Source organism: Carlito syrichta, unplaced genomic scaffold, assembly GCF_000164805.1.
Source record: "Carlito syrichta isolate Samal-C Ts95f unplaced genomic scaffold, Tarsius_syrichta-2.0.1 Scaffold302911, whole genome shotgun sequence".
Classification (NCBI taxonomy): Eukaryota; Metazoa; Chordata; class Mammalia; order Primates; family Tarsiidae; genus Carlito; species Carlito syrichta.
In genome coordinates this window covers 262,990-278,760 of record NW_007247007.1, presented here as the reverse complement: position 1 = coordinate 278,760, position 15,771 = coordinate 262,990, and the positions used below count along the sequence as shown (strand labels likewise).

The 15,771-nt window shown below is 58.2% G+C and overlaps 1 protein-coding gene across 1 annotated transcript in view; it reads right to left on the bottom strand.

Moving 5' to 3' along the window:
* The window catches only part of CAMK2B (calcium/calmodulin dependent protein kinase II beta), a 66,364-nt gene that overhangs the window by 18,248 nt on the left and 32,345 nt on the right, over positions 1 to 15,771 (bottom strand). The window contains exons 5-12 of the mRNA XM_008057238.2: positions 10,699 to 10,771; positions 7,098 to 7,200; positions 6,917 to 7,000; positions 6,206 to 6,300; positions 5,879 to 6,001; positions 5,356 to 5,439; positions 4,338 to 4,380; positions 3,245 to 3,319 (exon numbers count right to left, since the gene is read on the bottom strand). Of these exons, the coding sequence (XP_008055429.2) occupies positions 3,245 to 3,319; positions 4,338 to 4,380; positions 5,356 to 5,439; positions 5,879 to 6,001; positions 6,206 to 6,300; positions 6,917 to 7,000; positions 7,098 to 7,200; positions 10,699 to 10,725 (634 nt within the window). The 5' untranslated portion in view covers positions 10,726 to 10,771. The remainder of the gene's footprint in view (positions 1 to 3,244; positions 3,320 to 4,337; positions 4,381 to 5,355; positions 5,440 to 5,878; positions 6,002 to 6,205; positions 6,301 to 6,916; positions 7,001 to 7,097; positions 7,201 to 10,698; positions 10,772 to 15,771) is intronic.

The following is a 15,771-nucleotide window of genomic DNA, read 5'->3' as shown; positions in this document are numbered from 1 at the left end:
TCACTACAGAGGGACAGGCCAGCCATGGAGACTCAGAGCTCGTGGCTCCTGGCCCAGCACAGCCCCCGCATCTGTCTGTGGATCCCACCCTCTCTCCTCTTTTCCCTGTCTCCAACACACACAGCGCAGCCCAGAAACATCTGCCCAGTGCCAGCTGGCCTGGGCTATCTGGAGTGGGAGTAGGGGCTGGGCTCTGGTGACACTGCAGCTGGGGGGTCTCTGTCCTTGTTGGTGACCAACTGCCTTACACAACTGGGGGAATGGGCTCCTCACAGGTCTTGAGGAAAGAGACATCCAGCCTCACCTTAAGACACTTGTGGGGAGCTGAGCAGCAGGGGAGGGAACCCTGTCCCCCCAGAAACACACATTTCAAAGATGCGGCCAAGGAAATGGGCGGCATTGACCCCACCTCCGTGAGGAAAGCCTTGGCCAACCTGGTGGCATTTCCAGCTGGGTCCTGGGTTGGAACCAGCACAAGCTATTACTGGTCTACCCAGCACCAGTGTGGCACCCTTGGCGGCGGCGGCGGCGGAATTGGGCTTTTCCCCCGGGTCTGTCCACAGATGATTCTCACAGGAAAGGGGGCACCTCCATTAGGCCCATGAGTGGGATTGATGGAGACCCTGGGATAGTCCTTGGTCCTAAGAGGGTTCCATTTAGGTCCCCGAGTCTATTAAAACCCACATTTTCAAACTGCTACTGGAGGTGTGAAGAGCATCAGCGGAAAGTAAAAGGCAGAAGTTCACAGCCAAGCAGGTGGGAAACACCTCAGACACACAGACCCTCCTCTGAGGACTAAGGCCATTGCTGCGGCGGAAGCTCTGGGAAGCCCAGCAGCAGACATCCCCGTCGTTTCAATCAGTCCCCAAACAGCCTTCCTGGTGAATCCCTTTTAAACTCTCGCCTGTGCGTGCCTTGGGCACAGTGTGAGGCACACAGGCGGGGCTCATCCTTGTCCTGGGCGCATGGCTCCTGAGCACGCTTTTCTTGGGGTCCCTCATCTCCTGGACAGTCATGTCTCTGTGCTGGACTAGCTCCAGGTTCACAGTAGCCAGAATCCTGCTGATTCTCAACTACACTCGTGCTCAAAGTTTTCAAGAGTACTTTGGGAGGCTGAGGTGAGAGGATTGCCTGAGCCTAGGAGTTCAAGACCCGCCTGGGCAACATGGCAAGACCTCTTCTCACAAAAAAATAAAAATAAACAGATACACAAATAATTGGCCTGGTTTGGTGGTACGCGCCTGTAGTTCCAGTTACTTGGAAGGCTGGAGCAGAAAGATCATCTGAGCCCAGCAGGTCGAGGCTGCAGTGGCCGTGAGCATGCCGGTGCACTCTAGCCTGGGCGACAGGGTGAGACTCCAACTCAAAAAATAAGAATAAAAATAAATAAATAAATGCACGTGTCAGGTACAGCAGGATCCCAGGGTGGACCACATTCCAGACACCCAGGCTGGGGCTCTGCAGGCCTTTGGAGGATGAGGAGAGACCCTCTGCCACCCTGGGAGGGCACTACCAATCCCTGGGGTCTCCAGGCTGCCACGACTGCTGCCACACTGCCAGACAGCGTGGGTCTCCACGTAGGAAAGACTGTGGAGGCCAAACAGCAAATGCTCTACAGACAGGGCCTCCCTGCTGGCCAAGGGGACTATGCCACACGGGAGGTCTGACCAGACGGTACCAGACTTGGCCGTCATCCACGAAGTGAGACCCCCACCACATACCTATGGGGTATGGCTGAGCTGGACTGACCCAGTGGGTAAGTGGTCCCTCAGCCCCACCTCTGCCTCACCCCTAGCTGGTCGCCCTGGACAGCCATGCTGGGCTCTGTCCACATGCACTGACCACCCTTCAGGACACAGTGGCCTTTGGTGCCCAGGCCAGAGCCGCACATGCACGGGCCTCATGCACCGTCGCCCCACGTTCACTTGCAGCAGGCGGGCGTTGCAGCGGGAGCCCCGGGCAGAGGGTGGCACAGAGGTGGCTATCGCTCGGCTCTGTCCCCTGGGCAGCAGGCCTCCCCAGGCGCCACTGGCCTCATCCTTTTCTAGCCCCAGCTCTCTCCCGCCTGTGCTCCAGAAAGGCCTGGCAAAGGAAGCCAACCCAGGACAGCCCTCCCAGGGTGCTGCCCACCAGACACGTGACAGGGGTCACGGGAGGAGAACAAACTGCTCTCCCCAAGGACCGCCTGACCCCCTTCCCCACCAAGAGCAAGGCCAGGCTACTCATCCTGTGGGGTCATGGGGGGAGCCAAGGTGGCTCTGGAGAGGACAGTCTCCAGCAGCCTGGGACGTCTGCCCTGCCCCAGCCCATGCCGGAGTCAGCGACAGGAATCTGCAGTTCAGCTCAGGAAGGGGTCAGTCCCATGTGCTCCATGGCCAGCTGTGGCTGGTTCGGCTTGCCCTAAACTTCTGCCATCCCTCAGATTAGGCTGTAGCTATGGAGTCCATCAGGAGGTTCTGGTCTTCACGGGGTCTGCCCGCAGTCACAAGCCAGCAGGTGGCCAGGAGTCAACCTAAGCCTTTGGGCTCTGGCCCCAGCTCCTGTGGGTAGGGATGTCTGGCCCCCATGGTCCAGAGGAGCTGGTGGGCAGAGCCAACCTTCTCTCCTCGTGGTTTGGGGCCAGGTGAGGAGGCTGTGTAGAAGCACCCAAGAGGAGGCCTTAAAAGTCACCTCAGAAAACCTGAAGCCCCCTGGTTGCCGAGCAGCCTGTTCTGGGGGAATTCTCAGGGCAGACATGCATGTATGGGACTCAGCAGCACAGACCACCAGCTCCGCGCAACCACTGAGGGGCGGGCTGTGGGTCTGCCTCGAGGGAGGGACTGGCCATGAGCCCCACTGCTCCCTCGGGGCAGCGCCTCTGCCTCTCTGGCCCTGTTCCCAGGGCTCTCCTTTCAGGACTCAGACCTCCGAGCAGCAGGCTCCATGGCTCCCTGGGGAGTCAAGGCCATTCTGAACAGGGGTCTCCAGGACCCCAGACCCCAGCAGCTAGGGCCAAGGGGCTTGGTGTGGCCCAGGGTCACCTAGCCCAGCTCCTCCTCTTATATATGAGGAGTCTGGGGGGCTGCCTCCCTGTCCTCGCAGCGGGTTCCGCAGGGACGTGACCACACGGGAGCAAGGACTCCCGGGGCCCAGCGGCCTCTGGGGCGGCTCTGGAGCCTAGCCAGCAGCTGCGTGCAGCAGGGGGCTGCATGCTGGCAGAAGGGGCGGGAAGGAGCGGGTGGGACGCTGGTCAAGACACATCTACCTTGTTCCACCAGCCCCATGGTGGTGCCGGAGGCCGCGGTGGACATTGTGGCTGGAGCGGTGGTCTGTCTGCCCACTGTTAGCACCGGGTTAGAGACGAGGGGGAGGGAGGGATGGGCGGACACAGACGAGGGGTGGGCGAGGTAAGGGAAGAAAAGAGACAAAGGAAGCAGAAGAAGATTAGAGTTAAAGTTTAGGTGACAGATGGTTCCAGAATCCTTTTCTCAAGAGAGTGAAAACAAGATTGGGCTGAAGGACATTGAAAAGCGTTTGTCGCCTTTCTCCTTAGAAAACCCCAGCGGGGGCTTCTCGTGCCCGCTGGGGCATGGTGGGCTCACAGCAGACAGGACAGTCCTACTGGTGTTGGTGTAACCATATGCACCTGTTCCTGACAGTACAGTGTCACAGCAAAAGTAACAGGATGGGGGTAGGGAGAGGGCGCCAGATGCAAACGGACAACAAGAGACGGATCACAGACGCTCGCACACTGAGTGTCGGACGACGGAGAGGCCCTGGCACAGCTCATCCAGGCCTGGGCTGCTGGCTCCACTCGGGGGTAACGCCATCCCCCTGTGGATCTGCCAGAGCCCTGAGCCTCGGGGGTCTCTAACAGACCCCCCAGAGACCTCGCTTCCCCACCACCCACCCTGAGCAACGGAAGCAGGCGGCAGCAGCTCATCCAGAACTCAGAAGGAGGTCCCGGAGCCTCCCACATCGCCCCACAGCCCTCCTGCCCACCTCCCCACACAACACGGTGCTCAGAGCGCTCAAAACAACGAGGAGGCCACAGAGATGCCCGACAAACGCCTGGACAGACACACGCGGTGCTGCGAGCCCCAGTGGTGGGCAGCACAGACGCTCACATTTGGGGAGGGGACACAGACCCAGCACAGAGGTGGTGGGCTGGGGGAGGGACTGGACCTGGGAGGCTGCCCAAGGAGGGAGCCCACAGGGCCAGGTGAGCAGTGGGGTCTCGGAACTGAGGGCAGAGGCCGGGCACAAAGAGGGGCTGGGGGGCTGGTAAGAAAGGAGGAGCCCTCCTGCCCAGGCCTGCAGGGATGGGGCAACTTCTGTCTCCCTGGAGAACGTCTCACCTGAGAAATTCCGTGTGGCCAGCATGGTGGTGAGGATAGCCCCCTGGGGAGAGACACAGATAAAGGCAGGGCTGTCCTGTTAGTGTCCCCTGCTGGCTTCTGGCCAGGAGAAGAACCTCGTCTGCCCACCCAGATGCCCAGCCCCTCAGGTGCCTGGCAGGACACGATCACAGTCTTCCACAGAGGCAAGAATTTCAGGAACCTGGCAGCTGCACCAAGACAGATCACCTATTTCCAGAATTAAAATACTCTGGACCCTAAGTCTGCTGACTGGCCACAGCTTCTAATTTTGAGCCTCAGGACCACTGGTCACCATGGCAGCTCCTCTGGGGTCCAGCTCCCCGACAGCACCTTCTTTCCCTAACAGGCCCAGAGCAGTGGTGGTCATCCTTGGGCTTCAGGGAGAACTGCTCAGAGACCAACAAAGGGCAGTCAGGCCACAGGTCCCTGAGCCCAGGCCTGGGCCTTGCCCTCAGTACCAAGCAACGCAGGGAAACAGCCAGGTCACACCGTGCAGCGACAGTCAGAGCCAGCCCTGGCCAACACAGATGGGTCAGGCACCATATTCCTGCCCAGGCTCCCTTCCTGACCTCCCCCAGTCCACCAAGACCAGCACTCGGCTCTGCTCTCCTTACCAAACCTGTATGGGCCAGAAGCTTCTGGACTAACTCGTACTAGAGGGCACGTGACTGCTAGCGTGACTGCTAGAGGTGCCCACAGAGCCCCAGGTGGGGGACCCACGGGGAGCACTCAGGACTGCCCTTCAAGGGCTGCCCATAGGCAGCACGGACTATTGGAAGGGGCTTCACCTGATTCCAGGGTACCTCTGGGCTTGTTCCCAAGCAGGACTGAGTTCACCTGACGCATCTGGTCTGGGACTTGCCAACACAATCAATCCGGGGGCAGCAGGGACCTGTGGGCCTGCTTGGATCCTTCCAGCCCCCATCCCTCAAGCAAGGGGCACTGTAGGGACACAGGGAAGCACAGTGGTGCCAGGCGCTAGGGGCTGGAGCCTCACCTTGAGCTTCCTCCTGGCGTTGAACTTTTTCAGACACTCCACAGTCTCCTGTCTGTGCATCATGGAGGCTACTGTCGAGCGTTGCTGTGGGGAGAGGTGGCGTCACCAGCAGCCAGGAGCCCGTGGGGCAGGGGAGAGGCCAGGGTAGCAGGGCTTTCGGCACTCTGAGGCCCCCAAGTGCTGAGAGTCCACCTGTCCTCATGGCCTGTCCCCACCTGCCTGTGACTTCAAGTCTTGTCCCTCACTGGCCTCACCTTCTCTGTCCCTCAGGCAGAACTAGGCTAGGAGGATGGGGTCTTTTCTACCTTCTAACACTCTCCAAGCCCCAGACCTCACAACCCCACTGGCATGTCCCAAGCCAGAGACCAGGAGGAGTACCCAGCACCCAGAAGACCCAGGGGAGCTGTCAGGTTCAAGGAACAGGACCCCAGGATCCTCCTGAGTGCTAGAGGAGTGGCCTGAGGCCACCTCCATCAGGAGCCCTCTTCCACCCCCAGCTCATCAGGCCCCAAGGACGACTCACGCAGACCCACGGGTGCTTCAGGGCCTCGTGGGCTGTGATGCGCTTGGCAGGGTTGATGGTCAACATCTGGTTGATGAGGTTTTTGGCTTCAGGAGTGACGGTGTCCCATTCAGGGGATGGGAACTGCAGAAGGAAACGATGCACAGGCGGCTCTGAGGTCCCCTCCCCAAGCAGGGACAGCATTCTCTGAGGAGTTTTACCTCTGGCCATGAAACTGGGAAAGTGGGACTCAGGGTTTGGCCCCAGGTGTCTTTTTTCCCAGGCTGTCCCCGCCTGCCCCCACCTGGAGAGGGGAGCGGGTCAGACCAGGGGTCCCAGTGCACTCACATCGTAGGCACCGGCCTTGATCTGCTGATACAGCTTGTGCTGGTCCTCATCCCAGAAGGGTGGGTAGCCCACAAGCAGGATGTACAGGATCACGCCTGTGGGCAGAGCCCGTGAGCACCACAGCACACGCAGGGCACCACCACCCCTGGAGCCCATGCCCTGGGCCCCCATGGCCCTGCGAGGACACCAGGGTCCTCAGTGTTCCTTGCCCCTCCCCTTGCAGCAGACACGTGGGCAGCATGGCACAAGCAGCCCCCACACGACTTCATGGCAGGCCTGAGGCCAGCCCCCTCCACTGATCCTGTGTGGGAGGAGATCCCCATGCAAGGAGGTGGCACTGCCAGTGGCCTGACAGCCTCTGATCTCGCCACTCCTGCCCCCAACCAGGATCTTTCTGGCCCAGACCTCTGCTGAACACTGGGTGATGGGCCAGGGCTCATATCAGCAGTTCTAATCTGGGTGGGGAGCGGGCTCTGGGCTGTGTGGGCAGATCCCAGCTGGGGCAGCTCAAAGGCAGGTCGAATACAGATAGATCATCCTGGCTCAGGGAGAACTGGGCTTCAGGGAGAACCGCTTAAAGACCAGCAAAGGGCAGTCAGGCTACAGGTCCCTGGGCCCAGGCCTGGGTCTTGCCCTTCACACACAGCCAGTCCCCTTCACACTCCCCCTAGAGCCCCCCAAGGCCCCACCTCGCCATGTGCCAGGCCTCACCACACGCCCAGATGTCCACGGGCTTGCCATACGCTTCCTTGCGAAGGACCTCAGGGGACAGGTAGCCCGGTGTGCCAGCGAACCCTAGCAAGAGGGGAAGGGGCTGTGAGAGGCCTCGAGGGACTATTGGCATCTTCCCCTCCATCCCCGCAGGCCAACACCTCCTGCCCCAGGCACTCACCAAACCATGCCTGCTGGTCCCCCTGCACCTCGATAGCCAGGCCAAAGTCTGCCAGCTTCACTGCGGCCCCTTTGCACTTGCTGGCCAGGAGCAAGTTCTCCGGCTGCAGGGAGGTCATCAGCACAAGGGTGCGTGGTTTACACCCAGCGGTGTTATAGGAGGGGATGTGGGGACAAAACAGAGACAACAGTGGGTTGCAGGTGAGGGGTGCACAGGTCTGACAACCCTGCCCATGGTGTCTGTGGGGCACGATTGAGTCTACATTCCAGAACTCCGGGTGCCAGTCCTGCACTCCACAGTTCACTGCCCCTAGGGACAGGGACAGCAGCCCTGGCCTTTCAGAGGGAAGCTGGAGCTCAGCCTGGGTTGGAGGGAACCTCAAGCTTACCCTTACAAGCAACCGTGATGTTCCCCATAGCCCTGGTAAGGCCATGCAGCGACTGGAGGCCTCCCATAGCCATGGGGTTCTCACAGGAGAAGAGGCTGCAATGGCCTTCCCTCCCCTTCTCATTCAGGCATGGTGAGGGGCTGTCTGTTGGGAGGTCCAGGCACTTCCTACTGGCATAGTGACCCCCAAAAGGCAAGGAGAAACACCCAGGACCCCAGCGCCTGGGGGAGCCCAAGATGTCCTCTTGTCAGACATGGTCAACCCACCAAGTCCACTCTGGCTGTGGTCAGCTCTGCTGCATGGGACAGAAATGAGGCCCCTGTTCTGATCACCTGTTTGTTGGGTGCCCACAGGTGGGAAGGTTGCTCAAGGCTCCCTCAGGGAGCAGTGCTTGCTCAAGTTGGAAGGACATCTGTTCCCTATCCTACAGCAGTGGCCTAGGAGGCTGCTGTCCTCAGACTGGGAACAGTTAATGCTGAGGGCCTACAGGGGTCCCAGGGCTGCTGCATCCCCTGGAGCCTTCCTGCTTCAGCTTCTAAATCCAGCAGGGCTCTGGCCTATCCATCAGCCTCACCACCTCTGGCAGCCGGGTCCCTGCTGTGCTCAGAACTCAGCAGGGAGCTCTCCACTGCTGGCCTTCCTTGTCCCTGACCACCAGGCGGCTCCCTAGAGCCCTCCCAGGCCGCCTGCTCCTTCACGACATGCCACGAAGTCCTGGCACTTCATGCCAGCTGACGCACCGCCTGCTGGGATCACATGCTGCTTTATGAGACAAAATGTAGCCATTCCACCTGCTTTTGAACACTGGTTGTCAATCTCAGAGATTTTAAAATGTGAGGAATTGGCCCACAAAATCTATGAAATATGCTAACCCCACATGAAAAAAGCCGTGCCCCCCGGAACTGTGAGCTCCCCTCATGGCAGAAACCCAGAGCCTCCTCTGAGAGCTCCAGCTGTGCCCTACTGTGCCAGTAGAGATGAGGCCTCGTGGCCCCTCGGCAGCAACGAGGGATTGCTGTCTCGTCTCTGTCTCCCCATCTCCTCAGGTAACAGGCTGGGATACCCACATCCTTGCCCACCGAGCACCAACCCAGAGGCCCTGGACAACTTGATCTTGCCAGTGACTCCCACATCAAGGAGTCAGAAAGAGGAGGGGGCAGGGGCTGCAGGTGGGGTCGCAACAGTCGCACTGGTCCAGCACAAAGAAGACTTCTGGTGTGTGCCTCACCCCAGAGGAAACAGATCAGCCTTTTTTCCCCCGAAGAGAAAAAGGAGCATTAAGCGAACTTGGGCCCAGGGAGGCCCTGGACAAGAAGGCCTGGGGGCCCTCAGGGAAATGCCAAGGCTGGGCCTACCCCTGCCGGGTCACACAGCAATGCCCCTGCCTCTGGTTCCCTTGCAGTCCCCTGGGATAGTGTCGACTGCCCTCTGCTATCTGCCACCCTCCCTGTAGGGTGCAAGCGAACCCATTCCAGCACTACTTCCAGGACTGTCTCAATCAAGATGGTGGGTTTCTAGGCAGGAGAGGAGGGACATTTTGTGCCCTCCAACAGGAGGTAGGAGGTCACAGCAAGAACTCATTTATCCCCAGGTTGGGGAGGAAGGAGCATTGACTTCTACTTCTAGGCTTTGACCTCTAAGCTAACTAGATAAACCATGAAGTTAGGGAACACAGTGTCCATGCTCCCTCGCAGGAGAACCACTGAGTCCTAGCACTGACCCATGGCCCTCTCCCAGAAGTCCCTGAGGCTGGTTCAAATGAGGCAGAGAGCAGGACTGGCCTGGGGTGCACAGACGAGAGAGAGTATGGGGTAGGCACGCGAAGGGGCACAGGAGAGGGCTCCAGATCTGTTCCTCGTGTGACAACCGCCCTCGTCAATGGCTGAACTTTGGAAGGGCGTGACCCTTTGGAAGGATGTGACCCCTATTCAGCATGAATGTCCATGGGGAGGCTGGTTTTAAATGCCATTGAGGCGACAGGCCCAGGGTCTCCACTGCTTGCCTGGTCAGAAAGAAGCAACAGGCTGAACCAAGCCTAGAAGGTGGGTTGAAGAAAGAGGAGAAGAGACTGGAAGAAAGGAAGAGGAGGGAAGGGGAGAGAAGCAGAGAGGGAGGAAAGCTTCTGAGAGGCCATGGCCACTCTGTGCCCTGGGAGGTGACAAACCTTTTGAACAGAGCCTGGAGTCGTTTTGCCCAGAACTGAGCTGTGAGCAGCAGAGACTTGGAGAAAGGGCTGGGAGGACTTGGCAGAGCAGGGTGAAGCCTGCTCTCATCACCCTGCTCCCACCAGCCTCAGCCCTCTGTCAACTGCGTGCCCACCTGTCAGGGCTATATCTTGGCGGGAGCCCAGAAAGTGAGATCCTGAGTGGATGTTTGCTAATAGGCTGATTTCTGAAGACCACTCCCTCCCAGCCTTGGAGGCCTGGAGGCATTGGGAGGGGCATGTGCAGACATCTTCCACACACATGCATATGCATGCTCATGTAAACACACATGCCCACAGAGTAGACATGCACGCATACATATACATGCACCCAAATACACATGCCCACACACACCCATACGCATGCATATATAGGCACACTTACATGGATAGACACATGCCCATACATGTGTGTACATATGCAACCATGCGCACATATGCACACAGCCCATGCACACCCATATGCACACATGAGTTCATACAAGGCACATATATATATATACACATACACAGGACCACTCAAGCACAGGCATGTGTATTCCCACAACTTCATGTGTGCACATGCATGCATATCTACACACATGTGTGTGTATGCACACATGTAATCAAGTAGACACACGTGCACACACAACCACAGATAATACCTCCATGAAGGCACACACCTCCATGCACACACATGCAGGCACACGCACACACTTCCATGCATGTGACACATGTAAACTCTCACATGTGCACACATACAACTATGCACACATGCCTCCATGCACACACACATATGCAAAGTTCCCCTTGCATGTGCACACACATGTGCACATGCACACCTCAATGTAAGAGAGCACACATGCATATGCATGCACACACTCCTCCATGCATGCACACAAGTGTGCACACACATGCATACACACCCACATCCTGTGGGGCTCTGCAATGCCCAACCCTTCACATCTCCTTGTACATAGCATGCAGGTACAGACAACAGACACCTGGCACAGAGTGGGGTAGGAACTCACCTTGAGGTCTCTGTGGACGACCCCCATTTGGTGACAATGGAGAACGGCCTCCAGGATCTGCTGGATGCAGTGACTGTGGCAAACAGCAGGCGGGTTAGTGCAAGTGGCCCCCCGGGCGGGGGGGGAGCGCAGCAAGAGGAGGCAGGGAGAGGGGGTCAACAAAGCTGTGTGGCCTAAAAGGGAACAGGGGTCATGGCGAATCAAGGGAAGAGGAGATGCTGGCCAGGAGGGACCTCTGGGGCTCCATCACCCCCAAGGCCAGCAACCCTGGCCCTTGTGCTGCCTAACCCTCTGAGCCTGAATCTGCTCAGGAGGCATGGCCAGGCCCACAGAAGTGGCTTTCAGAGGGAACACCCCATCCCCAGACAGACTCATGTTGGGCAAGCCTGACCGTTAGCCAGGCATCCCCAGGAGTGGGGCCAGGTGGAGCCTATACCTGCAGGGTAGGCTGTGGTGAGGGGTGCAGGCGAGAGGGCGGGGAAACTAAGGTAGGGAAGGGCCACAGAGCTCTGGAACAGCAGTGATGTACTTCTGCACATGTGATTTCATTTCAATAAAGGTAAATTGAAGCTTCCACATTGGCTAGTGGCTGCCACATTGGGGTGCTCAGTTCTAGTAGCACTGGGGATCTAGCTGGGCTCCCAGGGACCTGAGGGGCCAGGCAGGGGGTCCTGTGTGCAAGGCTGGCTCTCCTGGCAAGGGGCAGCCCTGAGCACAGGGAGCTCCCTTTCAACCTTCTCTTTCACTGTCAGCAAAGCCCAGGGCCCTTTCAGGACATGACTGGCTGGGAAGAGGGCTCCAAGCTGTCCTCAGGCCACCTCCCTGACATCTGTCTGGGAGTACATCTGACCCAGAGCTACCCGGCCCCTACACACACTGAGACCCTATGGTTTGGGCCTGTCTTTACCCAAGGTGTCCCTGGAGCCTGGCATAGGACCCTCGGGGGCTACCCAGTCCATGCCCTGAGAACAGCTCCATGCTACAGGCTAAGAGCAGCCACTGCCTCCATACACACACACACACATGCATGTAGCTGCCCTGCTGGGCCTGGAAGCATTTGCCACAGGCTGCCCAAAGCCCACCCGGTCGGGGTCTTGGCCACTGTCCCTCTGGACAGGGGCAAGGGAGTGACAGGCAGATCCCCCGAATATCCTCCTATTTCAGCTAGAACTTCGAGGGGGGCAGTGGGGTGGCCAAGGTCTATGGCATGAGTGGGCTTTGTTTTCCTAATAGCAAACTTAGAGAGGGTGTGGAAGCCCAGACCTCTGCCTCAAACAGCTTCACCCTCCTGGCCACATCTGGACAGCATCAGCCACTATATTAAAAAGCAAATCTGAGTCTCTTTCCTGAAGAAACCCAGCCCTCAGTATCTTCACAGATGATGATGAATTCCTGAGGCTTGTGAGGTCAGACAGAAGCAGGCCAAACCTGTAGGAGTCCCTTGGTGGCTGCCCTTCATGCCACCAAAGGCAAGAACTGCAATCCTATCCCCCTCACTGCTGTGTCCTGGGGTCTCAGGCCCCCTGCCCTGGGGTCTCCTGCTGCTTCCCTGAAACACTTTCCTTTCTTCTGCTGGCCTGTTCCCAGAGCCCCCCTTAACTCCCTTTCTGCTCCTGCTGCTTCTGTGGGAGGCTGTGTCCCTGCATCCAGCCCCGGGGAGTTACTGTGAGGAGTGTCCACTTCCCATGATGCCCTCACCGACCTGGAACAGTCCCTCATCCTTGTCTCCAAGGGAGCCCAGCACCATTGCTCTGAATGGTGCTCAGCCCCCTGCAGGCTGGCCAGCCATTCCATGGCGAGGCCTGTGAGTCTGTCTACAGCAAGTAGTTGGAGGGGCCTCTCTCCAGAAGGCAGACAGCCCCCCTGCAGGTCATCCAGGATGGGAAGGCTGCGCCCGTGGGTGCCAAGACTGTGGGATCAGATGTCTTTTCCCAACCCCACAGAGTGTTGGAGAGCTCAGCGTGACCCTCTCAGGTCGACCAGCCCATTCATGCACTGCTGCACTGTGTGGATGGCCAGATCCTTTGGTCACTCTTGGGCCTGGTTTGTCCTGGGAGGGGGTGTAGATCTGGGGCCCCTTCTGGCCCAACCATGCACCCTTTCCTCCAGTCCATCCTCGTGGGCTGACCTATCCTCTGTCCTTAGGTGCTCTCCTCTGGAGCTACTTGTGTAGAGCTGGTGGCCATCAGGAAGTGCTGCCCCCCTGGACACACCAACAGGGGATCTATCTGCACTGCATGCACCTCATAGACAAATGCTAAGGGCAGCAGTTGACGCCTTTCTCGTTGAATTTCTCTAGCCTCAGACTTACTGAGGCCACTGCGAGTCCTGGTCTCAGTTCTGGGGATGCCCTGTGTCCTCCTTCCTCCCCAGCTGTGATCTCTTCCTGACTTGTGGCCAGCATGTCCAGTCCTCCTCGGCATCCCGGTTAGGAGTGCAGGGCCCCAAACCCACATCAGAGACTCTGTGACTGCTGGGCCAGCACCTGGTCTGCACCTCCCCATGGCATTCACGGGGGTTGTTGAGATCAAGTCCATCCAGTCCGTTACCATGTAGGCTCCAGGAACTGCATGTAAGTGTCCGTGGACAAGCCGGCTGAGCTGGGATTCCCTACGAGAATCCTGTGCCCAGCTACACCGCCACAAGCTGACGATGTTGGCCTGGAGGTGAGATGGGACACCCATCTGGCCTGAGAGGAGCCCATCTGGGGTACCCTCTGTCCTCTGGGAACCTCTCCTCATGTTGCTCTTCCCCTGTGTCCTATTCGAGACCAGTCCTGCAGTCCTGCCTGCCCCCACTTTCTGTTAACATTGCACGGTCTTCTCAGGCAGGGATGACCACTTCTAGAGGCTTCTTTCTGAATAGTTAGGGAGGTCACTTTTATGATCAGAATTGATTCTGGACGTGATTCTCCCAGTCTGGGCTCTCACAGGATCCCTTTCATAAACGCTTTAAGGTGTTTTTTTTTTTTAAAATGAGTTCTAAGTGTTTTGAACTCTGCTCATTTGAAAAAGACATGGACATACTCCTTGGTTTCCTCATAAACTAAAAACAAAAATCCTTCTCCCTAAGAGGACAGAAACAAGTTCAAAAAAGTAGTGAATGTCTTGTTTCCTCTCGCTCCTGAGACACAGCTCATCCAAAAATAAGGCAAATGCTCCACTTGCAGGGGCACCAGGCCTTTGGCAGGCACCTGGAAGGGTCATCCTTACATTCAACCCAGTAGGGGTCTCTCATCACAGAAAGTGCCCTGTACCTGGTCCTCTTCACCTTTGTCTCATACGATCCTGACTACATTTAGTGGTGGGTTCCCCCTGGGGGCAAGCCAAGCTCCCCCTCCTTTCCACATCCTGGCCATAGGTTCACAGTGATGCCTTGTGGGCAACAATTGGGGGGGGGGGCTCCATGCCAAACTCTCCAGAGGCACCTACTGCCTGAAGGCAGAAGCACAGACGCAAAGATCAAACCTGCTCAGGCCCCCAGGAGTCTGATTCCTGGCAGTGTTGTCTCCTCCTCGGGGCAGGGCACAAGGTTCACTGAGAAGAGAGGAAGCTGGAATGCTCCAGCTCACTGAGGGTCCTGGTCCCTAAGGGGGCAGGACACCCCAGAGTTGAGACTGGTCACATCAGAGAGGCCAGGCTAGGAGGGAATCACCATAATGAGCCTCCTTCCCGAGCCCACTCTGAGGCTGCTCCAGTTCTAGGCAGGGGTCTCCATTGCCAGGCCAGCTCTGCAGCCCCCTGGCCTACAACAGAAGGTCTGGGGCCAGGCAGGTAGGACTCCTGCTTCGAGGCCAGGCACCCAGGCCTGCCACCAGGGGGAGGAGCTATGTGTACTGGGGGGTCCTGTGTGTCTGAGATGCAGATTGAGAAATGAGGGGGACAGTGTGTGAGAAGGTGAGGCTGCACCTGTGGAATGGGCGGAGTGGCAGGGACACCCCAGGAAGGAAAACTGGCCGGGTGTGATGAGGTCACACATGACCCCTCCATCCCTGTGACCAGAGCTATACCCTCCAGCCTCTGCTTGGGGCAAGGGACAGTTTTTTTTGTTTGTTTGTTTTTTGGGGTTTTTTTTGAGTTGGAGTCTCACTCTGTCGCCCAGACTGGAGTGTAGTGGCCGCTCACGGCCACCACAGCCTCGACCTGCTGGGCTCCGGTGATCCTTCCGCCTCAGCCTTCCAAGTAGGTGGAACTACGGGCATGCGCTACCACACCCGGCTAATTTTCTTTTATGTATTTATTGTAGAGATGAGGTCTCTCCAAGTTGCCCAGGCGGGTCTCGAACCCGCGGGCTCAGGCAATCCACTCACCTCAGCCTCCCAAGGCACAGGATTACAGGCTGAGCCACCGAGCCCAGCTGGGACACAGTGTTCGGAGAAGACTGACTCCCAAGCTGCTGCCTAGACTGGGGGGTACCAGGGCGTGTGGGTCCTGGGTGAACACAGAGACTCCTAAACCACACAGAGGGTCAGGAGGGACCCATAGGAGCAGGGGTGGGGGGCTCGGGAGGCTGGAGGACACTGACAAGGAGGTGAAGGGAACATCAGCGAGGGCAGGCACTGGGGGTGGGGGGCAGGAGGCGGCAGATAAAATGAGCACAGGGGTCAGGGGAGCAATGGGTGGGACACAAGCAGGGGGTGGGGTGTGTGGGGGGAGGGGTGGGGCCGTGGGCCGAGATGTGCCAGGCCCTGGGGTGGTGCCTGGGTCACTGCATTTGCTCAAGCATTGCCCAGGCCCTGGGCCATGGGGTCTGATCTGTGGACAGGAGGCTCTGGGAGGCCACACCCTCCACCCTTGCCTGGTATCTGTCAGCCTCTCAGAGTACTGAGCCCACCCCAGGGCCCCACCTGACCCAGAAAGCACCTGGATGTGGCTCTGGGGACCCTGGAGTCTACCTGCCCAGCAGGCAAGCACCAGCATACTATGACATTTCTGCCTGGCACTTCAGAGCAGGGGAAGGGGCTCTGTTCTACTTGCTACTTTTCTTGTAGGCAGAATATGGAGAAAACCCTCATTTTCCTCCACTCCGAGGGAATAGACCACTTCAGGCTGCTTTGCAAACTACAAAGTCCTT